This window comes from Ricinus communis, chromosome 6, assembly GCF_019578655.1.
Source record: "Ricinus communis isolate WT05 ecotype wild-type chromosome 6, ASM1957865v1, whole genome shotgun sequence".
Lineage (NCBI taxonomy): Eukaryota > Viridiplantae > Streptophyta > Magnoliopsida > Malpighiales > Euphorbiaceae > Ricinus > Ricinus communis.
The window spans coordinates 28,170,459-28,197,283 of NC_063261.1; the positions used below are offsets into that span (position 1 = coordinate 28,170,459).

The window sequence follows — 26,825 nt, forward strand, 5'->3', positions numbered from 1 at the left end:
ATCTGTCGAGCTCAAGATAACTATGGTTCTTTTGGAAATCAAGTCAGGAATTCTGATCGTTTAAAAGCTTGTTGGCAAACGCCCCTACTGGTATGGTTAAACTAAACATTAATGGACTTTGTGTTGAGTTTGGCGACAGAGCTGCTGTTGAGGGTGTTATCTGTGATGCCAATGGTTGCTGGTTAAAAGGCTTTACATTCAAAATTGGCAGCTACTCTCCTTTGGACATAGAGAGCTTCAGGAGGCCCTTAGGGGTCTTGACATTGCTTGGAACCTTGGTTTTAAAAATATCACTCTTGAAAATGGATTAAACTTTAGGAGTGGACTACATTTGTAAAAGGAATGCAACTCATAATTCCGCCAAAGAAATTGTTAACAGAATTCATGATCTTCGTATGAAGGTTGCCCTTGGTTCGTACATTGTGTTCATGTGTTTCGGGAGGCGAATTCGTATGCCCATTGGTTAGCTACCTCTGGCTTGAACTCTCATTCGAGCTTTCTAATGCTGGACAGTCCTCCTGCTCAATTGCTGTCAATTTTAACTTCAGATTCCTTGGACATGGCTAATAGCCATTTTAATTCTTATGTCTAGTTTCTTTTTGTGTTTGGGGCCGTGCCCCCTTTTTATACCAAAAAAATAAAAATAAATTAAGAGTGAAGTATCAATTATGCAAAAAGAATTACTTAGTCAGTATGAATTACGCAAAAAGAATTACTTAGTCCACCATTTTATTCATATACTATCAATTAATTACAAAACTGCCCAATGCAATCTGGGCATTTCTAGATGCATGCAATTCTTTTGACAAAGATACTGACACACAACACAAGCACAACTTTCCCGTTGTGTACAAGTGAAGCTCATATGAAACATGGTGGAAAATTATGCTGATATTTTTCAGATATTATCTGCTCCAGTACCTTTACCACTTCATCCATTGTTGGTCTAGTATGAGGTGTTTTTGATAGGCATCGTAGTGCAAGGTCTGCTGCTTTTAGAGCTCCACTCAGAACATATTTACCTTCAAGGCAAACATCAAAAATTCCGAAAACCTTGCGTTTGTTGCTAAGAAAAGGCATTGCCCATAGTACCAAATACTTTTCTGTATTCGGCAAGTGTGGATTTACAGCTGGCCGACCAGATATTAGTTCAAGAAGAAGAACACCGAAACTATAGACGTCGGATTTTATGGTTAGATGACCTTTACAAGAAGGAAAGAAAATGAGATACATTGAATCATAGTTCATATAAAAGTGAAAGAACATTTCAGACTGATGCACAAACACCTTAGTTACTGGGATTTGGGAGGATCATAGTTAAAGCTGCACAGGATCTAAGTCTCCTCTCACTTTATGCTAAAGAAATAGTGAACAACATGTTGAATTAATTTCAAAATTACCTGTCTGGTTATACTCAGGGGCAGTATAGCCTGTTGTACCCAAGACCCTTGTAGTAACATGGGTTTTATCATCCACTGGCCAATCCTTGGCCAACCCGAAACCAGAGATTTTGACATTGAAGTCCTGTGGCATAAACAATTGAAAGGAGAAGTGTTCTTCTTCAAATTTTAGCAACAGATGTTTGGACGTACAGAATCAAGCAGGATATTGGAAGTTGTTAAGTTTCGATATATCACTTGTGCGGCCTCGTTATGAAGAAAGGCTACACCTTTGGCAACACCAAGGGCAACCTTCATACGAAGATCCCAAGAGAGGGGTTTTTCGCGAGCATCCTCTGTTCCAAAGCAGATACATTTTGAGGTTATTAAGGAATCATTCAATCTAACCTAAAACATTCAATGTTAAGGTCTTAGGATAAGTCTAAATCGAGGGCCTAAGAATAGGCTAGACTATTCTTACAAAATATGTTCCTTTACAGAAAACTATAAAGAACAAGGATATGATACTTTATCAAAGAAATAAAAGTTCAAATTTCAAACAATCATGAGAAAGATGCTCAGGAATGTTAGTCCTTAAGTTGAACGATTGAACTGCCTAATAATAGAGAAAATTATTAATTACGTACTTCTATATAGATGCTTGTCCAAGCTGCCATTGGGCATAAACTCGTACACTAAAAGTCGGTGATCCTCCTGTGTGCAGTAGCCTATCAACCTCACAAGATTTGGATGGCAGAGTTGCCCCAAGTATTTGATTTCTGTCTACTGTCCAAATTAGAAGTGAAATAATCATATAATGTGTCTAGATATTGTCAAACTCTAGGCTATATACCTTTTGCATGTATATCAGTATTTTGGAGAAGTAATAACTCTGCAAATTGCATTATGGCATACTCACCAGCCATTCTTGTTGGCCTTGACAACCGTTCTGGTACATCTTCTTTACAGCAATACTGATGCCTGTCTTAGGACTCGCAGCATCTAATGAATCTTGATTAACAAATCCTCTGTAGACATTACCAAAACCACCTCTACCCAATAAATTGTTTCGATGAAAGTACCTTGTAGCTTTTTGTAGTTCAACAAAGGAAAAGCTCTTCAAATTGGATGACTCTAGAATTTCACCCTTTGATTGGGGAGTTGAAGGCAATGTCACCGTTAAGACCTTGGCACTTGTCTTTGTACTTTTCCCACCTTCGTCAGAAAATTTAGAGTTCACACTAGACAATTCAAGGTACCATATTCTGCCTATAATCATTGTTTCAAGGAGGACTAGACTAAGTGATGCAGACTTGAGAAGTTAACAGTAAAGAGAACAATATGGTAAGAAATGTTGTGAAACTCAACCACTATTAGATTAAATTGCAATTCGTTAAAAACAAAAAATTGGCATACAGCAAAGACCACAAATATGAATAATTTCCTACATGTTGTAAAAATGGACCTACTTGGGGTGAAGTAAAAATCAGAACAGTTTTGATTTTTTCTGCCCTGAAAAGGGTAACATCAAAATCTTCTATTTAAGCTTAAACAATTTCCTACCACTCTAATTAACCAGAATCAACATTTGTATATATATAAGTGGATTCAAATAAAATATTTAGTTGCCATGAAAATGTTTCAAATAATGAGAAATTAATGATTTAATGAAATTACGTAGAAAATGGCAGTCCATTGTAGAACAGAGCATTCATATCTGCATGATCCAATGATAAAAGTAAGCACGAGAAACTAAGAATAAGAAAGCCAAAAAGTACTTATTCTCATTTTTCATTAAAACAAATATACTGAAAAAAGAAAGGGCAAAAAACAGAAATCGAAATCTGGAAACAAGCATGAAGAAATGTTTAAAATTGCAATTATACCATCGAACACTGAGCTCCCTGATTTTATTCCTCCACTATTGCACAAGCCCATGAAGGCAAACCTCAGATTCTTCCACTTATCTGCATGCACTAGCTAGCTAGTACCAGCTAAAGTTCAGGATCCAGGACGGTTAGACAAGCTCTATCTTGTAAACAAGGAGAAGAACTCAATATCAGAACAAACATAGACTCTCATTGACTTTACATTATAAGTTGAGTCTTTTTTTTTTTTTTCATTATTTGTAGAAATCGTGTTTAATGGCATTTTTGCATTTTTATTTCCTTTTGGGTCCGGCTGGGCAGGTCTGGGTGGGGTCATGTTGGTTCCGGGCTGGTATTGGGTGTCAACATAAGAAAGGAGCTAGATTTGATCTTTAAAAGAAAAAAACTTCCATGTATTTTCGTGTTAGCAAGAAATTAAAGAACACTCTTTCTGACTTGGAAAAAAGTACTCCATTTTGCTGGTTAGGAAGCAACATGGAAATGAGGACCTTTGTGGGGTTTTCTAGATTGTCTCTGAAATTTCTCGCAAACAAGAGCAAAGATTATTTTTCTTCTCAGCCAGTGTTAAATAGTTTATATAATTTTGGTAACTAGATTGCAAGGAAACTTTCAGACACATTTGGAAAACCTTTTTCTTTTTCTGAAGAAAAGTCCAATTTAGATACAATTAAGAATTTGGAGTCTATATCTATTACGTTTTCTTATTTCATTATTTCTTTTATAATTATTAAAGTCAAATTTATTAAAATAAAATAATAGCTAAAGAAAATTATTTCCTATAGTATAATATGTTTATAATTAAAATTAAATGTATAAATTATAAATTTAAATTATAAATTATTAATAGTTATGCATTAGCACAAGTATACTTGAAAGGATCGTCTCTGTTTAACTCTACAAGCAATAACATGCAAAAGTCTATCAAGATTGAAGATTTCAGCCTTTAACCATGATTGCCCTTTGATAATGGAAATATGAGTGGGAGGTTTATGGCAACTTCATCAGTTATCTTTGTTCTTTGTCAGCTCAGCTCTCACCCAAACAATGGTATCAGAGCCGTACTCTATAAGGGGCCTGTGCGCTGTGCAGAGATTTCATAGTAGAGTTCAGGTTAGTGAGTTGAAGGTGAGGCGAAAAGTAAAACTGCTGGTGTTGTCAGAAATGTACATGTTTCTGATAAGTAACATATTGCACTCTTTTTTCTTTTCTTTTCTTCAACAAAACATAGCTGAAATTTTGATATATATATATATATATATATATATATTAATTTTTAAGAGTTAAATTTTTTAATATGTCTCTTTTTTTATACATAGAATTTTTATTTTTATTTTGACATATATATATATATATATATATATATTTGACACATAAAATTTTTATAATTTTTATAACTTATTGATTAATAAGTTATATTTTTAATTAAACACAAATTATAATTTTAAAAATTAGTAAATTTATAATAAATTAATTTTCTAATGATTAGTATTCTATATGATAATGGTTATCCTAAAAATAGCATTTATTATTTATATTTTCATATAAATTAATTTTCTAATTAGATAATGATTCTAATTCTAGAAAATATATTTTTAAATATTATATTTATAAATAAATAAAATTTTAATTATATAATAATTTTTAATTTAAAAATAATAAAATCAATTGTATTGATAGTACTAATATATAATATTAAAATTAATTAATAAATATTTTTAGAATATTTTTATATTAGTTCACTAATAAATCTTAAAACATTAAAAAGGTTAAGGAAAAAATTAAAAATATCTAATTTGCTGTTTTTTTTTAAATATGATGAATAAATATTAAATATTAGAAATTCTAATAAATTTTATTTATAAACTTGATCTTATAATCATATAATAATAACAGTCGTATATCGTACGGGTAAACAACTAGTAATATATTAAAGCTGAAACAAAAAGAATAGTTTAACCACAGTTTGTCATATAAAACTACTAAAGAATGATATTTCTCACTTTTGTTATAAATATTAATTAATAAAAAGTAATTCTTTTCTCCTTTAATTTATAATTATAATAATAACAGCTTATTAAATTTTTATTTTTGTATATATTTTTTATTATTTTAATTTATTTATTTACTTTATTTGATTTTCGTATGTATTTCTTGCTATATTATAAAATCTTGATTTCAGCTTGACTATCTATTTGATATATTTTCTTATTTTTATTTTCTTTATACTTACTTAAATTCATTAAAAAATTCTGTTGTTTTATAGTTTAGTTAATATTTTTGTTGCTTTTATCATTTTAATTTAAAATTTACATTTATTTATGTCTTTTGTTTTTTCAATAATTTATTTTTTATTAATTATAGAAAGAAGTCTAAATATTATATTATATTATTTTATAATATATTATGATTTCTACCTAGAAACAGTCTTAAAGAAGAAAATAAGGAATATTATTTTAATAAGAATAAATTGAAGCTATTTAAATTTTTTTAAATCACATTAATTTTCTTCTTTTTTCTCTCTATGCTTTATTATTTTGATTTTATTTTATATTACTAAGATTTAATTAATAATAAATAATCAATTGTACTTTCTCAAGTATATGTTATATTGTTATAAAATTAGAGTTTAAGTAATGATTTTTTTTATTTCTTTTTATATTTTATAAATTCTCACATTATCTATATTAGTTCTCAATACTAAGATTAAGAATTTATAAGCTGGGTAAATGGATTTGGAATGGTCAAAACAAACTGGAACCAACTCAAAAATCAAAAGTCGATCAAGATTGGTTTTTCCTCAACTAGAACTAGAACTAGAACTATTAGTTCCAATTTCAACTCTTAAAAGAAATCATTTTAATTAATTCTTTATTTTCTAAAAACTATTTGGATCAAGCTGAAAATGAAATCGGCCAGCTCTATATAAATTAATATCAATAAAAAATATGTAATATATATATTCTATTAGTTATTTAGTTTATATTAGAAATTGTAAAATTTTTAGATAAAAACTGATTAATATAATTATTATACAAGGTATAATAAATTTAGCCATAAGATATAAATATAATACTAATTCATAACTAATATACATACATAGATATATATATATATACACATACATATATATATATATATATACACATACATATATATATATATATACACATATATATGATTCGGAGCTATTATATGTCCAAGGTCTAATATTGGAATAATTTTAGAGGTTTTTCTTGACTTTGTCCGTGTCAACAAAATTTTGTATAGAATAGCAAAATAAAAAGTGATTCAATTTCTACCATTATTATGATATATATATATATATATATATATATATGATTCGGAGCTATTATATGTCCAAGGTCTAATATTGGAATAATTTTAGAGGTTTTTCTTGACTTTGTCCGTGTCAACAAACAATTCGAAATGCCTAGACTTTTTTTAGAACAGGTCCAGGTCAAATAGCAATGATTCGAAGCACTTCTTTTTCTTGTAGTGATGGAATACCCTGGTTAGCCAACATAGAAATTCAAATGGGGCGTGGCCAAGTGGTAAGGCAACGAGTTTTGGTCGTGCATAAATGAAACTCTTCTTAAAGCTATCATATATATTAATGACCTCCAAATTTAAAAACAAGTTTTGAAAGAAATTTTAATAACTGAAACCCTTATCCCTTCATCTAGTAGGAACACCTACGATATTATTACGGTTTTGAAAAAAAGGAAAAGGCAAAAGCATCCCCTTTTTATTATCCAAGAACTTCAGAAATTAAAACTATTAAAATAGAACTCAAAGAATTAAAAGAAAAGCAACAAAAATGATTATGTTCTAGTCCAAAGCTGATTTTAAAGCAAAATAGTGAATAAGATTCTGATGAAGAAATGATTTTCAAAATCTTGAGGTTTCTAAAAATGTTTCAGAAAATTTCATTAATGTTCTGAAAGAAATAACCTCAAGAAAATATCTGATTCTGATAAAATTCATCTTCCCTGATGATTTTCAAATATAAACTATAGCCTTGTTTGATACTAGAGCAGACCTGAACTATATTCCTATAAGGTATCATTAAGAGACAAATGCAAGACCTACCTCTGCTAATAATTCAAAAATTAAAATTACCGGAAAAACTGAAGCTGCAATTTTAAACAAAGACATTGGTCCAAAAAATATTTTTATTCTTACAAAGGATTTACATCAAATGGTTATTTTGGAGACTCCTTTCATTAATTTGATTACTCTCTTTAAAGTAACTACAGATGGTATCATTTTCAAAGCTAAGAATTCAAAAGTCGTTTTTTCTTTTTTAGAAAAACCTAAGAAAAGAAATCTCAATCTTATAAAACTCACTCGATTTATAATTTTGAGATAAATGCTTTAATTAAAGAAAAACAAATCCAGGTATTCCATTTAAAACAAGATATGGGTTTAAAAAGAATTCAAAACCAATTATAAAGAAAAAAATTGAAAAGAAAATAATTGAAAGAGTTCAGATCTTCCAAATGCTTTATGGAAAAGAAAATAACATATGGTAGATTTACCATATGAAAAAGAATTTAGTGAAAGACCAATCTCTACCAAAGCCAAGCCCATCCAAATGAACGAAGCCTTAGAAAAATATTGTAGGATAGAAATCCAAGACTTAGAGAAAAAAGGTTTAATTATCAAATCACGATCTCCCTGGCCATGTGCAGCTTTCTATGTCAATAAAAATAGTGAAATAGAAAGAGGTACCCCTAAGTTAGTAATTAACTACAAACCTTTAAATAAAGCTCTTAAATGGATTAGATATCCTATTCCAAATAAAAAAGATCTTCTTCAAAAGCTTCATTCTGTTTTCATTTTTTCAAAGTTTGATATGAAGTTAAGATTTTGACAAATCGAGATTCATCCTAGAGATTATTACAAAACTGCATTTACAATTCCATTTGGCCAGTATGAATGGAATGTAATACCATTTGGATTAAAGAATGCTTCTTTTGAATTTCAAAGAATTATGAATGACATTTTCTAATCTCTATTTAAAGTTCTGCATTGTGTACATTGATGATGTACGATTTTTTTCAAATTCTCTTGAACAACATTTTAAACATTTAGAGACGTTTTTCTATGTTGTTAAGAAAAATAGTTTAGTTGTTTCAAAATCCAAACTCTCTTTATTCCAAATAAAGATTAGATCTCTTGGGCACTACATCTCCCGGGGAACTATTACCTCAATTGAAAGATCTTTAGTCTTTACTTCAAAGTTTCCTGATAAAATTTTAGAAAAAACTCAATTGCAAAGTTTTTTTTGGCAGTTTAAATTATATCATGGACTTTTATCCAAATTTAAACTGTTTAGCAAAGCCTCTCCATAATAGGTTGAAGAAAAATCCCCCTGCATGGTCTGATGAGCATATAAAGATTGTTCAAAGCATCAAAAAATAAGTTTCTGAAATTTCATGTTTTGCATCTAGTTGATCCATCTGCATTCAAAATAGTTAAAATCGATGCATCATATTTAGGTTATGGTGGAATTCTTAAATAAAATTCAAAGTAATAAAGAATACATTGTCCAGTTTACTTCTGCACACTCGAATGATACTAAAAAAAGTTATTCAACCATCAAAAAAGAAATTCTTTCAATAGTCCTATGCATTTTAAAGTTTCAAAGTGATCTTTTAAATTAAAATTTTCTTTTAAGGATTGACTGTAAATCTACAAAAGAAGTATTACAATAAGATGTTCAAAATATAGCTTCAAAGCAAATTTTTGCTAGATGGAAAGCTATTCTTTTTATTTTTTATTTTGAAATTGAATACATAAGAAGAGATTCAAATTCAATTCGAGACTTTCTAACCAGAGAGTTCCTTCAAAAACAGGAGTGATAATGCCTCGAAAAACAAAAGCAAAGGATAAAGAAGAATAGCCAAACGCAAGTTCAAAATCAGTACAAAGCCCAAAGAAGAAGATAATTATTTCCTCTTCAAAGCCAATTAGAATCTGGACAGAAATTATCCAGGAAGAAATACTTTCTCATAAAGAAGAACCTGCCAATAAGCAATTCTAAATACAGGAGTGGCTTGCACAACAATCTCCTGAATTTTTGGAAATGATCCAAAAATATTCAAAGACAAAGTCTGTGGCTGACGTTCAGCCAGATATTTCTCCAAAGTCATCATCTTCTTCAACAAAGGGTAAAGGTATACTCTCTATCCCTCTTTCAAAGCCTGAGATAGTAATTTTCTCAGAAAACCTATCTCACGACTCTCAAAGCATTTCAAAACTAAATTCTCAAGAAATAGTTTTGTCTCAAACAAAACTTTTTAAAGCTAATGAATATATATAGAAAAATGAAATTTTCAAAGAATTTTTAACTGTTGAATAAGGATCTATACATAAAGCCCCTCAAAATTAGTTTCAAAAGTTTTCCCTTCAAGATGGTATTTTAAACCTTGGAATAAAGTTAAATCTCAGTCTTATTATCAGTCTATCTTAGAGGTGACTATCTCTGCAAAGTTTAGACATTTAAAAAAATACAAAGACCAAAAAGATCCAGCCTATTCTACTTGTACTATTCAAAGAATCCTTCATCCTTTAAATTGGGGAATGGAATTGCATTCTTCAAGATCTTTCCTAACTACCCTTCAAAACACATATCCCTCAAGTCTCAATACCATCTTTAATTACTGGGATCACCAGCAAGCCTGGTTCAATACCTTTCTCTAACAAAATGAAGGACAAAGTCATTCTTGGCTTTTCTACTTCGATTCTAGCATGATCCATACCTCAAAGATCTTTTACTGGTTTAAACAATGGTGGAACTATTATGGTAATGTTCCAGAAATCATAATACCTGAAGTACTCCCCTTGTTTAATATCTTTAAAGCTCATTACAAACCGAACAAAATGGAAAGACAATTCCCCCCCTTGCTTTTATTTTGTTCAAATTTCTTCCTCCATTGGGTATGTGTGTGGTATTTCCATTTCAATCAAGCAGCAGATGGAGAAGTCACTATTACCTGCAGATTCAAAGTAAAGTGGTGGGACAAATTTAACCACCAAGAAAAGCTATCTACAAATATGATTCAAAATTTCCTCACAAATGTCACGACCCCACCCGTGGGCCCGTGACCGGCACTAGGGAATGGGTAGGCTTAAGGCCACCGAAACCCGTAGTAAGCCTGACACTCACTGATTTAAACAAATCTCATCTCAAATTAATATTATTAAAGCCACAATTTATCTTAATAGCTACACTTTACAAAATTACTTCGGTCTACCAGAAAAACTAGGCGAGACCCGAAGCTCAGAAAAATTTACAACTGATACATTTACTATTACTGCTGCGGAGAATCTAAGATTTACCAATTTACATACCAAATAAAATACATCACCCGATGATGAAGGAGTCGGATACTGAATAAGAGTCGCGAGAGGACTAGATACGAATCGAAAAAAAGAAAATGAGGCTCGGTCCGAGTGAGCTAAAATCAAATAATCTAGAGACTATTGCTTCTTCTAAAAAAAAAACATAGATTATTCAAATTAGTATATCAAACCATACTATAATCATACCCTACTATTTCCTTCACATAAAATATTAATCATTCGAATCAAAATATCAACCATGCACGTAAATACAATCCATATTATAATCATACCACAATAAATTAATAAATGAATAAATAAAAATATATTTTTACTTTTACGGGACGAGTGGCTCGGTAGAACCCTAAACCCCAAAATCTAGTAGCCATTCGGCTCTCTTAATCCAATAAGATCGCCCCCGAGAGCAATGCTCAACCAGGGACCTTACCTCCACCGGTCACTTAAGTATCCAAATAAGCCGGCTACTCGAGGCAATGCTCGATCAGGGACCTTACCTCCAATTTACAATCAGCCCAGAGCCATGCTCCACCAGGGCGAACCCATGAAAATCTTATTACATGTCCATGATCATTGGTCGCTTGTCGATGTAACCCATCAAAGGCATGTTCTACAAGCCACGTTTCCCAAGACACAATTATCCAATATAATAAATATCATTATCTGATGAACTCAACCAACACATATCGAAATAAAGATTAAAGATTTAAGGTAAAACAACGTGCAATTCGTGAGGGAAAAAATAATAACGTTTATCTTATTATAACATACTAATAATAATATTTATATTATTTCAAATATTAATAATCAAGTGAAATCATTTATTTTGCGATACTAATAATCATATTAAGCACAAATTCTAAATAGCATATTAAAATCAGACTAGCAATAGCGCAAAGATTAAATGACTTTAACTCACAGGGATTGGGCGACCTCCTAGCTCCGGTGCCTCGGTTGGAGCGAGCGAACAGATGATCATCTAATCACGGAAAACAATTTATCAAAACTGAAACAATCGATCATTAATCCTAGGTCTAGACTCCTAAGAATCTCGACTCGGAGAATTCTACTGAAAATCCGAACCTCCCCTACAACACGAACATTACCCACGTAAAAACGGATCCGGGACTGCCGGAAGAACACTTTAAATATCCAACAATCTAAACAACGGAGTCGGGTCCCCGAACTTCACTATTTCCGACCATAGCACAAAACACAAGGCGGACAATTATTTTTGACTCACAAAATCATCAAATACTCAATATAACCCAATAGACACAATTAAACCAAGAATTTCTAAAATTAACGGGCCAAAGAAAATTAAGGGCGACGCGAGTCCGATCGGCGATCCGAACACACCATCGGACTCACAGCTGATGGCGATCCCCGGTTCCGATTTTCCGATCCGACACCCGATCATCCGGAGAGATTTACGGACGATCTCGACCGTCGATTCGCGAAGCCCGATCGCCACGAAACCAGTTGCCATCGCGAAGCTTGAGATGAGGAGAGTCGGGATACATCCTCCGATCATCCATCCTCCGGAGCTCACGGAAAAGCCCAAAAACGCTACCATTTTCTCTCTCCACCGTGAATCTCCGATTCTCGACACCGCCAAAATAAAGCCGAGGCCGCGACGGCAAGGAAGCTTGCCATTTTCCTCCTCCTTCCCCGCCGACGGTCGCCACCGCAGACTCCTCCTTCTTCTCTCTCTCTCTTCCTCTCTTCCTTCCCCGATCCTTCTTTTCTTTCTTTCAATATCGACATTTGACCCCTGAACTTTTCCTTATTACAACTTGGTCCCTCAACTTTCTTAATTACTTACAATTTCATCCCGCAAAATTCCAATTTGACCCCCAAACTTATTTTTAGCCTTTCAATTAAGCCCCTAACTAATTAATTTGGGCCAAAACCGAATTATTGAAAATACACAATTACAAAAATACCCCTGACCGACATATTTATTTACAAAAATACCAAGCTCACAAATTTCCATTAAAACCCCATAAAAATAACATTATACTTTCAATCCTTATTCCAAAATAAATTTCCAATTTAGTCCTAACACACAATTAAATTAAATAATCAATTTCCAACTTAAAATTTAATACTACTAATCAATTATAATACCAATTTTCCCAAAATTCTTTTATAAACATCCTTTACAATTCTACCATAATTTTCCAATATATAATTTTACTTATATAAATATGCATTTGGAAAAAAATTTGAATAACCAAAATATAATCATTTCTCAAATAATTTACTTGAATAATTTCTTAAAATTTCAAACTAATTGGGTATAGAAAATAACTCATTTATTTGATTAATATTAATTTTTTCATTAAATCATTTCAAATTAAACCCAATAATAATGAAGCTAAAATTAACTTAAATAAAAACTCATTATTAAATATATAAAAATTCCGGGTGTTACATTCTCCCCCCCTTAAAAAAAAATTCGACCTCGAATTTTAAAAGAAAAGGGGCTACACTCTAAGACTGAAACTAATTAGGAACCTCTCATCTCCAACCCGGCTTCTCGGAAACTTTTCCTCAACTCAGACCTACGAACAACTGGATTTAACCTCAGAGAACATTACTAATACTTGGCGGCAAGTCCAACTTACATTCCACCTCACCAACCTGCCGACAAAACCAAGGGTTCTCACAACCTTATTTTCTTACCAAACCACATCACTTATGACATACCATCCATCCAGTTTCCATAACCGACACAACTCATGCCATCCTGACACAAGATTCCCCTTTGACTAAAATCCAAAAGCCTCCTTATAATCCAACTTGGGACTTACAGCTCCACAGACTTACTCTCTCAGCAACTCAACTCGTCATCCAGAGAATTCTCAAGCTTTTACTTTATAATCATCACTGATAAAAGCTTTATTATCTTGGAAAAATACTTTTATAAAATTGTAAAATCTCTAGCCATTTTTCTTTATATAAAATTCTACAATATCGCGCGCCAGGGTGATGATGCCCCCTATCACCAAGGGTTGCAATGCACGATGTATGATGCATGTCCTAAAATGAATTTATGCATGCCTAACAGTGAAATGCCATAATGCATTCTTACGGGACTGGGCGCAATATTGTATTTTAAAACACTTGTTCTACTTAGAAAAATAGATAATGTTCGCTTAAGTTTCTCTGGATTCTGAGTGTCCGAAAACACTCCTGCCACCTTTCTTAAGTTTCTTACAACCACAAAACTCAACCATAATAGCCGACATCCGCTCGACTTCCCAGGGACTACCTTCGGCGCTACTCAAAAAGACGATGCCTGATGCGATGACGAGGCAGTCCATGACACGACTGCAACCACGCTCTACATTAAAACTGACTGCGATGCCCACCATCGAAACAACAATCAAACCTTCTAAAGGCGGTGCACTAATCAGCAGTCTATCGCAGATATCCCATACAAAGCTCATTCTCAAAGACAAAGATCCGGACAAGCTCACAAGAAAGTGGAATGACGGACTCTACAACGGTGAAGGTGAGACACTAGAGTCAATGAAAGCAACAAGATAAACTTGATCCTAACTCCGCAATACCAAAAAAAATCTTAACTTAGGTCGAAGGAAATCTAAACCTAAGCTCGATACCAACTTTGTCACGACCCCGCAGTGGGCCGTGGCCGACTAGGAATGGGTAGGCTTAAGGCCACCGAAACCCGTAGTAAGCCCCGACACTCACTGATTTAAACAAATCTCATCTCAAATTAATATTATTAAAGCCACAATTTATCTTAATAGCTACACTTTACAAAATTACTTGATTACCGGAAAAACTAGGGGCGAGAGCTCGGAAAATTACAAACGATACATTTACTATTACTACTGCCGGAGAATCTAAGATTTACCAATTTACATACCAAATCAAATACATCACCCGATGATGAAGGAGTTCTTGAATAAGAGTCGTGAGAGGACTATGATCACGAATATGAAAAATAAAAATGAGGGTCTAGAGTGAGTTAAAATCAAATAATTTAGAGACTATTGCTTCTTCTAAAAAAAAAATATAGATTATTCAAATCAGTATATCAAACCATACTATAATCATACCCTACTATTTCCTTCACATAAAATATTAATCATTCGAATCAAAATATCAACCATGCACGTAAATACAATCCATATTATAATCATACCACAATAAATTAATAAATGAATAAATAAAAATATATTTTTACTTTTACGGGATGAGTGGCTCGGTAGAACCCTAAACCCCAAAATCTAGTAGCCATTCGGCTCTCTTAATCCAATAAGATTGGCGCCCCGAGAGCAATGCTCGACCATAGACCTTACCTCCAGTCTGGTCACTTAAGTATCCAAATAAGAAATCTAGTAGCCATTCGGCTCTCTTAATCCAATAAGACTGGCCAAGAGCAATGCTCGACCAGGGACCTTACCTCCGGTCACTTAAGTATCCAAATAAGCCGCCTGAGAGCAATGCTCGACCAGGGACCTTACCTCCGGCAATTTACACAAATCGACCAGAGCCATGCTCGACCGGGCGAACCCATGAAAATCTTATTACATGTCCATGATCATTGTGTAACCCATCAAAGTGGCATGTTCTACAAGCCACGTTTCCCAAGACACAATTATCCAATATAATAAATATCATTATCCGATGAACTCAACCAACACATATCGGAAATAAAGATTAAAGATTTAAGGTAAAACAACGTGCAATTCGTGAGGGAAAAAATAATAACGTTTATCTTATTATAACATACTAATAATAATATTTATATTATTTCAAATATTAATAATCAAGTGAAGTCATTTATTTTGCGATACTAATAATCATATTAAGCACAAATTCTAAATAGCATATTAAAATCGGACTAGCAATAAGCGAAAGATTAAATGACTTTAACTCACAGGATTGGGCGACCTCCTAGCTCGCTCCGGTGCCTCGGTTGGAGCGAGTCGAGCAGACGGATCATCTAATCACGGAAAACAATTTATCAAAACTGAAACAATCGATCATTAATCCTAGGTCTAGACTCCTAAGAATCTCGACTCGGAGAATTCTACCGAAAATCCGGCAGAACCTCCCTACAACACGAACATTACCCCCCGTAAAAATGGGTCCAGGACCTGCCAGAAGAACACTTCAAATATCCAACAATCTAAACAACGGAGTCGGGTCCCCAAACTTTACTATTTCCGACTCACACAAAGACAAAACACAAGGCGGGGACAATTATTTTGACTCACAAAATCATCAAATACTCAATATAACCCAATAGACACAATTAAACCAAGAATTTCTAAAATTAACGGGCCAAAGAAAATTACCGAGACGCTCGATCGCTCACGGAGTCCGATCGACGATCCGAACACACCATCGGACTCACAACGACAGCGTTGATGACGATCCCCGCCCGATTTTTCGATCCGACACCCGATCATCCGGAGAGATTTGCGGACGATCTCGACCGTCGATTCGAAGCCCGATCGCCACGAAACCGGTGCCATCGCGAAGCTTGAGATGAGGAGAGTCGGGATACATCCTCCGATCATCCATCCTCCGGAGCTCATGAAAAAAGCCACCATTTTCTCTCTCCACCGTGAATCTCCGATTCGCCACCACTTCGACACCGCCAAAACAAAGCCGAGGTCATGAGGAGTCGATCAAGAACCACTGGAGTCGCACGCCCATGACTCCTCCTTCTTCTACTCTCTCTCTTCCTCTCTTCCTTCCCCGATCCTTCTTTTCTTTCTTTCAATACTCGACATTTGACCCCTGAACTTTTCCTTATTACAACTTGGTCCCTCAACTTTCTTAATTACTTACAATTTCATCCCGCAAAATTCCAATTTGACCCCCAAACTTATTTTTAGCCTTTCAATTAAGCCCCTAACTAATTAATTTGGGCCAAAACCGAATTATTGAAAATACACAATTACAAAAATACCCCTGACCGACATATTTATTTACAAAAATACCAAGCTCACAAATTTCCATTAAAACCCCATAAAAATAACATTATACTTTCAATCCTTATTCCAAAATAAATTTCCAATTTAGTCCTAACACACAATTAAATTAAATAATCAATTTCCAACTTAAAATTTAATACTACTAATCAATTATAATACCAATTTTCCCAAAATTCTTTTATAAACATCCTTTACAATTCTACCATAATTTTCCAATATATAATTTTACTTATATAAATATGCATTTGGAAAAAAATTTGAATAACCAAAATATAATCATTTCTCAAATAATTTACTTGAATAATTTCTTAAAATTTCAAACTAATTGGGTATAGAAAATACTCATTTATTTGATTAATATTAAATTTTTCATTAAATCATTTCAAATTAAACCCAATAATAATGAAGCTAAAATTAACTTAAATAAAAACTCATTATTAAATATATAAAAATTCCGGGTGTTACAACAAAGAACAGATTCTTTCCAGCACCTAAAGAACAAACTACCTTCCTGTCATAAAAGTCTTTTATACTTCCAAAACTGGCGGTGGCTCAAACGGAAGAAGATTTCCTATAACTAATCAAACAGTTGTCAGAAACCGCCTCCTCGAAAGGAACGTCTAAAGCCTCATCATCTTCTTCAAGTACCAGCTCTGTAGCAATTAACTTAGATGGTGACTCGAATGAAGATGATTGTTTTGGAATATTCAAGCCCATAAAGTAAAATGTTAAAAAACCTTATAAAGCCCTTAGGCTGAAAACCAGGAATGGCAACCCACAGTAATATTATGTAATGGGCCAAAAACCCAATTATTAAAAAAAAGTCTTTAAAGAAAAAAAAGATAAAAGATTCTGCATTATTATTTCTGAAAAGAAAAAGAAAAAGACTCCATTGTTTCGAAGTATGGTAGACAACTTCTGCTCCATTTAAGAAAAATAATGAAGCTACTTACTCTATTATTAAATGCATCCAAAGAAAGAATTATTAAAGCTGAAGGCTGAAGATCTCTATAAATAGAGGAGATTTCAAAGAAGAAGGCAGACTGAAAAATCACAAGAAAGTCTTGTATTCTTCAAGCTCTTTGCACATCAGTAGAAATATAGTGAGAAAAGAGTATTGAGAGTGAAAGAGAAAACCTTTCCTCTTGTATTCTACAACTCTTGTAAGTTATATTTCATTTCAAAGTTTTTATTTCAAAGCTTGTATATTTGTTTATTAAATAAAAACTTGTTATTTTCTTCCACTTTTTGTGCATAATTCTGTAACAAATTTATGCTTTGTGCTTGCCTCGTTTGATGATCCTGCACATAAAAAACTTGTTCATTTTTTACATCAAGTAACATTCAGTATTTTTAATCAGTATCTGTTAAATAGGTGCTCATATGGACAAATGAAGTACCACATAGACTTGCTTGAGTTGGATTATTATAATAATAATAAGGGTTTACACATGGCTTTTATAATTGTACAATTACTATTATCTCCTTACTCAATCTAAAATTAAAAAATAATATTTCCATCATATGATATAAAATATCATTTTTATCTCTTTTAAGCAAAACATGAATCTCTGTTACACCAGAAATTAGTTAATATTGAAATGCAAATTCTAAACTTCTAAAAAGCAAGAAGATTACTTATTACAATCAAAAGATGCGCTTTTAATTTATTATCTTTAGGTTCTAATTATATATTAATGGTACATTGGTTTTCTCTTTCCACGCCACATTTCTTTTCCAATAAAATTAGATGAAGTCGTTGCCTAGTAAAAAAAGCCCAGTCGATGGTCGTTTATTTAAGATCGAAATTAAGGCTTATTATTATCGGAGGAAAGAAAATTGAAGCTTCAAAGTTTTAGTCACCATAGCTTTTTTTTTTATTTTCTTTCTCCTCACCGCGCATCACCATCTAAAGCCACCAAAATATAATTGAGCTCTTTTTCCTTTTTCCAATGATACTAACTACACTTTTTCAACTCCCTTACTGTTTTTATTAAAAGAAATTAGAGCTATTCATTTTCTATGATTTGATGAAAGATGAAGATGACAATCTCTTTAGTCAATTATTGTCTTTTAATTCCTCCTTCCTCTTGCTAGAACTATTTACAAATTTTTTATACTCTTAACCTCATTTTAGGGATATTAATTGTAAGGAACAAAGAATGAGATGATTCTTTTTGTATTGCTGAATCGATGATACATCAAAAATATTTATAGGTATAGTAGTTGCTTATAAGATAATGACAAACAATTGAACTATCCTAACTAATAAATACAACTAATAAATAAATAAATATAAGAACTAATAATTACAACTGATTAATGATGATATTTTTTACAAAGATAATGATAAGATGAGATGTTATTTATTCCTTAATAGTCTCCCACAAGCTGATGGCGGACAAGGCAGAAGCCGAAACTTGTCCCTGTGCTTCTCAAACAAAGCACGTTCCAATGGTTTAGTAAGGATATCTAAAATTAGTGCTAGAAATAAACTTGACTTGAATAGTTCCAAAAGTAACATGTTCATGAACAAAGTGGTAATCGAGTTCCACATGTTTCATTCATGCATGAAATACCGGATTAGCACTAAGATATATTGCTGCTATATTGTCACACCATAATGTAGCTGGTTCGTTGTTTAGATAGCCAAGTTCATTTAGTAAAGATCGAATCCACATGATTTTAGCTGTTGCATTGGCTAATACTTTATATTCACCCTTTGTGGATGATCTTGCTATGGCTGATTACTTCTTGGCTTGCCATGAAATTAAATTATTGCCATACATAACAACTTATTGGTTGACCATCTATCATCCGGGCATCCTCCTTAATCGCTATCAAAGAGACATTGAATTGTATTAGCAAACTTTTTAGCAAATAATAAACCATGATGCATAGTATGTTGAAGATATCATAATAATTTTTTTATGGCCTTCCAATGCTTTACTATTGGGGAGTGCATGAATTAACATAATTTAATCATTAAGAATGCAATATCTGAATGAGTTAAACTGACATATTGAAGGCCTCCAATAATCTGCCTATATAAATTTCCATTTTCAAATAATTGTCCTCCTATTCTTGTAAGTGGTGGGCTTGTCGCCATTGGTGTATAACATGGTTTGCATGAAGACATATTAATTGAGCAAGTAAATAAGCAACATACCGTTGTTGAGTGAGTAGGAGACCATTAGGTAGAAATTTGGCTTCCATACTTAAAAAATAGTGAATGGTCCCCATGTCACGTATGGGAATTCAGATTTGAGTGCAACAATGAACCAAGTTATTGCAAATGGAGTTGTCCCTGTAACCAAGATATCATCTATATGATTAACAAAAATAATATAGATGTACCTTCATGTTGTATGAATAAGGATGTGCATAGCCTTGGAAGGTTTAAAACCAAGATGAGATAATTGATTATTGAGATGTTGAAACCATGCCCTTGGGGCTTGTTTTAGCATATAAAGAGATTTATGTAGTCTGCAAACATAATCTAGAAAATTAGCATTGATAAATCCTGGTGGCTGATCTATATATATCTCTGAATCTAAGAAACCATGTAGGAAAGCATTAGATACATCTAACTAATGGATAGGCCAATTATTAATGGCAGCTATAACAAGAATTGTACGTGTGGTTGTTGGTTTAACAACTGGACTGAACATTTTAGAATAATCAATACCACTTTCTTATGTAAACCCTTTTGCTATAAGTTGAGTTTTATAGTGGTCAATAGTACCATCTAACTTCTTTTTTATTCGAAAAATCTATTTATTTTCAATAATTTTTTTGTCTAAAGGTCTTGGGAACAGACTCCATTGTTATTGGACATAAGAGCATTGATTTCCTATGACATTGCATCTCTCATTCTAAAAAGGATTTGGCTTGGTTATTTGTTCCTAGTTCTGTATGGAGATAATTTACAAGTGATGATTTTGTGTAGGCTAAGTTTGCTTGTCGTTTACTTAAAGTGGAAGGCTGAAGAGCCATGCAATGTGTTCATGTTGGTTCCGTTGGAATAGGAATTTGTGGTGGGTTAATGTCGGGGTAAAGGTCAGATAGTGATCAAAATTTTAGTGGAGATGATGCAGAGGTTTGGGATAGGTCAGATTGTTGTAAAGGAATGGTGTATATATTTAGAGTTTGTGATGTTAAAGAAGCAGGTGAGATTATAGGTGATATTTGGTTTTGTTATTGTGAAGAATGAAGAGATAAAGATGAGTTCAAGGATTAGGATCAGTACTTGAATTGATAAGTGGATCCGAGTGAGAATGAATATGCCTAGATAATTGAAGCTATAGAGTTTATTTATCTTATGTTGAATGACATGGTTGGATTGTTTCTTTAAAGGAAAACTGTTAGTGATAAACTTTCCATATTTAGCAAGATAAATTCTACTTGTAGTTATGTCAAGACATCTATATGCACTATGATTAGGACTCTGACCAAGATAAACACAAGGTGCTATACGAAAAGAGAATTTGTGTAATATGATATGGCCTAAGAAATGGATAAATAGCACAACCAAAGGGTTTAAGTTCTAAATAATTTGAATTTTTTATAAAATAAAAAAAATAGAGTTTTATTATGCATTACAGCTGAAGGTAAATTATTTATTAATATTGCACTTATTTCAAAAGTAAAATACTAATACTTTAATGGTATATTACCATGAGCAAGAAGGGTAAGACATATCAACAAGATGTCTAATTTTCTTTTCAGCTGTACCATTATGTTCATGAGTGTATAGACATGCAATTTTTTTTAAATTATTTTTTTAATCTTTGATATTCTCCACCCCATTCTGAATAAAAAGCTTTAATTTTTGTATTAAATTGTCGATCAATCAAAGAGTTAAAATCAAGAAAGGAAGAATAAAAATCACTTTTATTTCTTAAGAAATACACTTATGTATACCTTGTGAAATCATCAAATAAAAAGAACAATATATCTATAATCCAAATTAGATAACATAGGAGCTGGTCCCCAAACATCAAAGTGAATAATATCAAATGGGACCAAACTCTTATGTTCCATAGATGCAAGAGGTAAACGAGATAATTTTCCTAGAGACATGAAGAACAAGTTTGAAAAGAGGAAGTAGAGCAAGGTAAATTAGAACTATTTATTATTCTTGAAACAGTCCGTACTTGGGGATGTCCTAAACGAATATGCCAATCATTCAAGGTAAGATTTTCAACTTTCATGACTTGCTTCCTTGGTTGTAGAGCATACAATACATTCTCAATCGATCCTTGCATGAGTACCTTCTTAGTTACCTGATCCTTGACAACAAAATAATTTGGCCAGAATTTAAAAAAGCAAGAATTGTCAGAGGTGAATTTTTGGACGGACAATAAATTTTTGGTTATTTGAGGCACATATAAAACATTATGTAATTTCAAAGAATCAATAGTACTAGGTAAAGAAACAATACTAATGTGAGATATTGGTAATCTTTGTCCATTAGCCACATGAAGTTGATCATGACCTCTATATTCAATTACAATCTAAGATTAGAAATATCTGGAGTGATATGTTGATTTTCACCTGAATCAGGATACTATGGACTAGGCTGTCCACCATAAGGATAATTGGCAGTTGGTATAACATATGATGCTTGACCAAAGTAGTTATAGTTTACTTGAGGATTGCCTTGAGAATAATTAGCATAGGGAGTGTATCTTTTGCGACAACGATCTACAGTATGGCTCCTTAGACCATAGATTTGATAAGGTCCTTTAGTTTGTCTATTCCTATTGTTGTTATAATTGCTTCAATAGAAATCATTTGCTGAAGGACTAGGAGGCGTCGGCAGCAAAAGGACTTGATTTGGTTGCTTTATGGCCATATTAGCAATGGGTGGATCTTATGTGCTTTTAAGAAGAATTTAATGTGTTATAAGTTGGCCATATAGCTCATGAAATGGCATAGGATCTAGGCAAAGGTTAAGAGCAATAAAGATATTATGAAAATCGCTACCAATATTTCGATAGATTATTGCATTAAATTCAGTTGAGGAGAGAATTCTACCTGCTACGTCTAGTTCATCAGCTAGGCTTTTTGCATATTGTAGATACTGCGAGATGGTGAGATCATTCTTTTTTAGCTCTTGCAATTCAATGTGAATTTGAAGTTGTCAGTTTTAGGAAACAAAACCAAATACTATGGCTAGAGCTTGCCAAACTTCAAGAAAGGATTTTAATCTAATGATGTAGGAAAAGATTTCTTCAGTTAAAGTTGACAATATCCAAGAAAGCAGCATTTGGTCTTTCTTGAACCAAGTTTAGAGTGCAGGGTTTGTAATTTTTTGTTCTAGATTTGCTGTAGAAGGAATTGTTTTTAGTGGTGTAGTAGAGTTACCATCTATGAAAGTAAGAAGACTTTGATAGTTTAGAAGGGGAAGGAATTGAGCTTTCCAAGCAAGGTAATTTTTGGGAGTAAGTTTGACAGAAAAAGTTTGATGAGCTGAAGAGTAAATAGATAAAGTATTTGCTGTTGAAATAATTTGGGCATTTATGGTGCCTTAAGGACTCTAATACCATGTAAAGAATAGAGAATGAGATGATTCTTTTTGTATCGCTGAATCGATGGTGCATCAGAAGTATTTATAGGTACAGTAGTTGCTTATAAGATAATGATAAATAATTAAACTAGTCCTAACTGATAAATACATCTAATAAATAAATATAAGCAATGATAATTACAACTGATTAATTATAATATTTATTACAAAGATAATAACAAGATGAGATGCTATTTATCCCTTAACATTAATGACCTTTTGTTGTCAATTATGCATCTCAACAATTAACTTTTGTCGCTTTTTTTGCATGCTAGAATTTGGTTTTGGGCTATTTGATAAAAACCGGCTAAAAACACTAAAATATCTATAATTTATAGGTTCAGACACTTAATTGTTAAAAAAAATTTAGGCACATTTGTTAGATTTCAAAAGTTCAAATACAAGCAATATAATTATTCCCTGAAATTTGTATGCCTTTTGTTAAATGCGAACCAAGGCTTCATCAATTTGGTAGTCATTGGGATAATGTTTTATTATATTTCTAGAAAGAAAGAAGAAAAACAAGTGTCTAAAAAGACTTGAGCATGTTCTAACTGTAAAATGCATGTTAAAGGACATGAGTATGTGTAAAAGTTATTAAGAACAGGATCTCGAAGAGGACCAGCAAGTCCTAAACTGAAATCTTAGAAGAAAACATATTAAACCACATCAAAATTTACGTGTGATGATATATTGAGGGGCCTTTATAGCCTCTTGTACTCGAGATCCTGGTATAAGCATGGGTTTTATCACCCATTGGCCAATCATTGGCCAACCTAAGACTAGAAATTTAGATATTAATATTTTTAGGAATCGAACTAAGCTAAGTCGAACATTAACAAATTCAGGCTTGATTTATTTAATTTTGATAGAGATTCGAGTTTGGCTCAAGTTTGGAGCTTCTATAATAGAAGTTTGACTCATTTGGAAATAATTAGGCTTGTAAATAGCTTGAGCTCAGTTTGTATCCAACTGAGTTCAAATTTGATTCATTAAGTGGTTGCATAATTAGAAAAGCTCGAGCTTGTTAAGCACAATTCGAGCTCGAGCTTCGAGCTCGAGCTTGGGCTTGTTAAGCTTTTTCAATAATTAAATTAATTAACGACATCTAAAAATATAGCAAATAATGATGAAAGTATCAAATATAACAAAAAAATAAATTTGCAGTAAAATAATTAACATCGACATTCAAAGATATAGCAAAACATGCAAAAATAAAGTCTTACTAAAACAACACAAATGACAAAAGTAAAGACCAACAATGCACAAAGATTACAAAAAGATCACACTAAACATATAATAAGTCTGTGTTAACCTAAAAAGAGCATATAAACTAGTCCTGTAATCTCTTTAGAAATTAAAATTTGAACAATCATCAATTTCTCATTACTTAAAGACCTAAAGGTCTTAGAGTAATCTTAGCTTGGTTTTCAATTTGATTACCATTTATAAATATAAATATAAGTTCAATTTAAATCTTTCATTAAATTAAAAATTTCATAAAGAAACCATATGGTCCAACACTGATACTCCACTCTATTGACTCCAAAATTCTAGTTGAACAAATATAAGTTATCTTAGAACTGTAGAGTATAAGATCAAAAAGAAAACACTTTGTATTAAGGTTAAAATATATATAAGGTTTCGCAATAATGACAATATATCCATGTTATACACAATGCTTAATTTTTTTTTCTTTCCATGCTAATATCTACTTAGTCATATCCTATTATATACTAATTAAAGTTTTAATAATAAATAATTTTTTTATTATATTAGTATAATTAGATAATGCATCTAGAATATTTTTACCGTCATAAAACTCTAATTAAATCTTATAATATACTATAGATTATAAGTAGAATAAAAGTTATAATAGTTAACCAACTTTATTTTATCTAACTTTGGAAATACTTATTTTATTAAATTGTTATGGAATAAGTTTGTTTAATATTTATTAGTTTTGTTGTAGTTTTTACTGATAGTAATAGCTTCATTTAAATGTTGCAGTTATAATAATAATAATAATAATAGTTTGATTTGTGGTTATATTATTATTATTACTACTAATTTGAACTCGAGCTCGAGCCGATAAACAAGCTTGCTCACGGGCCTACTTGTCGAGCTTATAAACGAGTTTGTTCACGAACTTTATAAACGAGCTAAGTTATGAACCTGTTTGTGAGCTTTATAAACAAACCAAGCTCACGAGCCTATTCGTGAATCTGTTCGTGAGCCAGTAAACGAATAGGTTCACGAGCTATTGAACCAAACTTTTTCAAGCTCGAGCTCAACTCGTTTAAGTTAACAAATGATCTCAAACGAGCTTCTTAGCGATTCAAACTCTAAATAGCTCGCGAGATGTTTAATTCATTTATAGTTCTAAACATTTTGACATACATAATCAAGCATGACATCATACATCACTTCAATCTAGAGCCGGCAAATGGATGGGTTTTATTAGTGTGATTTAAATTACCTTTATTCATTTATTATACTTAAGATTTAGGTTAAAAGTTTTTTAAAAAGATTACTATGTGGTTTTGTAGGGATAATGTTTTTAAAAAGATCATTATATGTTTCTTTGAATTTTTTAAATATACAGTATTTTTTTATTTTTTTATGTAACTTTATATATATTTAACTTGAACCATCACTAAAATATAATTCTATAAGTAATATGGCATCTAATAATACACTATAGAGTTTATAAATATATTAAAAACTAATTTAAAAATTATTTTTAAATTTTATTGAAATTAGAAAAAAGTACTAATTTATTATTTCAATCGAATGTTGAATTACTTAAACAATACTTATTTTATTAAAAAAATATCTTTTGTTAATAGAAAAAGAGAGAAACATGGAGTGTACCTAAAAAGTACTAAAACAATTAAAATATTATATATACAAAAATTACATATATCCCCCAAATTTAAAAATATCTAACCATAGGGTCGTTTTTTAAATTTTATACTAAGATTATATACACATCCAAACTTATATAATTACATTAATACCTACCCACCTATTTACCTAATTATGGTTAATTTAATTATTTTTAATATTTTCTTAAAATTTATGCTAAGTATATTATATTATTATTATTATAGACCTTATTTTTATTTAATATATATAAATATTTATAATATATATAAAAGTACGAAGGACGAAAAAGATTTTGAACTGACTAAAATATCTTTAGTATTAATCAATAATTATTAATCTCATTATTCTATATGGAATTAATTTAATTTTCTAACCTAATAGAATTAATTAACAATTAATCTAACTCAATTCTAAATCTATAATAATTTTATATACATTCTTAATCCTATAAGAAATTGATGAATATATATATATATATATATATATATATATACCTGTGATAAAATTTAAATAATTCAATTTAAATTTTTGTAAAAATTGAAGATATTTTTAATTTAATTTTATTAATATATTAATTCTTTTGTTCATTATTGTTATAATATTTCATTAGTAGGATATTTACTATTTATATATTATAAATTAATTTATTAAATAATTTAATGTTACGATCTTGATGGAAGTTGGCCTTAGTAATTGATGGTGCCGAGTGAAAGAGTAGTTGCTCAATGGAAAAAGTTACTCTAGGAATAAC

General features: G+C 31.6%; 1 protein-coding gene across 4 annotated transcripts; it reads right to left on the reverse strand.

The window, feature by feature from the left end:
• Positions 1 to 698: 698 nt before the first annotated feature.
• Positions 699 to 3,761, reverse strand: LOC8285769 (probable serine/threonine-protein kinase PBL9). 4 transcript variants are annotated; one of them, XM_048375243.1, is made up of 6 exons: positions 3,266 to 3,761; positions 2,299 to 2,648; positions 2,027 to 2,162; positions 1,638 to 1,735; positions 1,401 to 1,524; positions 699 to 1,202 (listed from the first exon to the last, which is right to left on the reverse strand). In XM_048375243.1, the coding sequence occupies exons 1-6, from the start codon at positions 3,315 to 3,317 to the stop codon at positions 862 to 864; spliced, it is 1,101 nt and encodes a 366-aa protein (XP_048231200.1). In that variant the 5' UTR covers positions 3,318 to 3,761; the 3' UTR covers positions 699 to 861. The 4 variants fall into 4 exon arrangements, with proteins under 4 accessions (XP_048231200.1, XP_048231198.1, XP_048231199.1 ...); XM_048375241.1 differs by having other exon boundaries at positions 1,593 to 1,735; positions 3,266 to 3,757; XM_048375242.1 differs by having other exon boundaries at positions 1,593 to 1,735; positions 2,299 to 3,096; positions 3,266 to 3,755.
• Positions 3,762 to 26,825: the final 23,064 nt, after the last annotated feature.

Coding starts and splice junctions, on each gene's coding strand:
- LOC8285769 (XM_048375241.1), bottom strand. CDS start 3,317: ATGGGCTTGTGCAATAGTGGAGGAATAAAATCAGGGAGCTCAGTGTTC. Junction 2,163..2,298: donor AAGGCCAACAAGAATGGCTG/GTGAGTATGCCA, acceptor TTTGGACAGTAG/ACAGAAATCAAATACTTGGG. Junction 1,736..2,026: donor GGACAAGCATCTATATAGAA/GTACGTAATTAA, acceptor GCTTTGGAACAG/AGGATGCTCGCGAAAAACCC.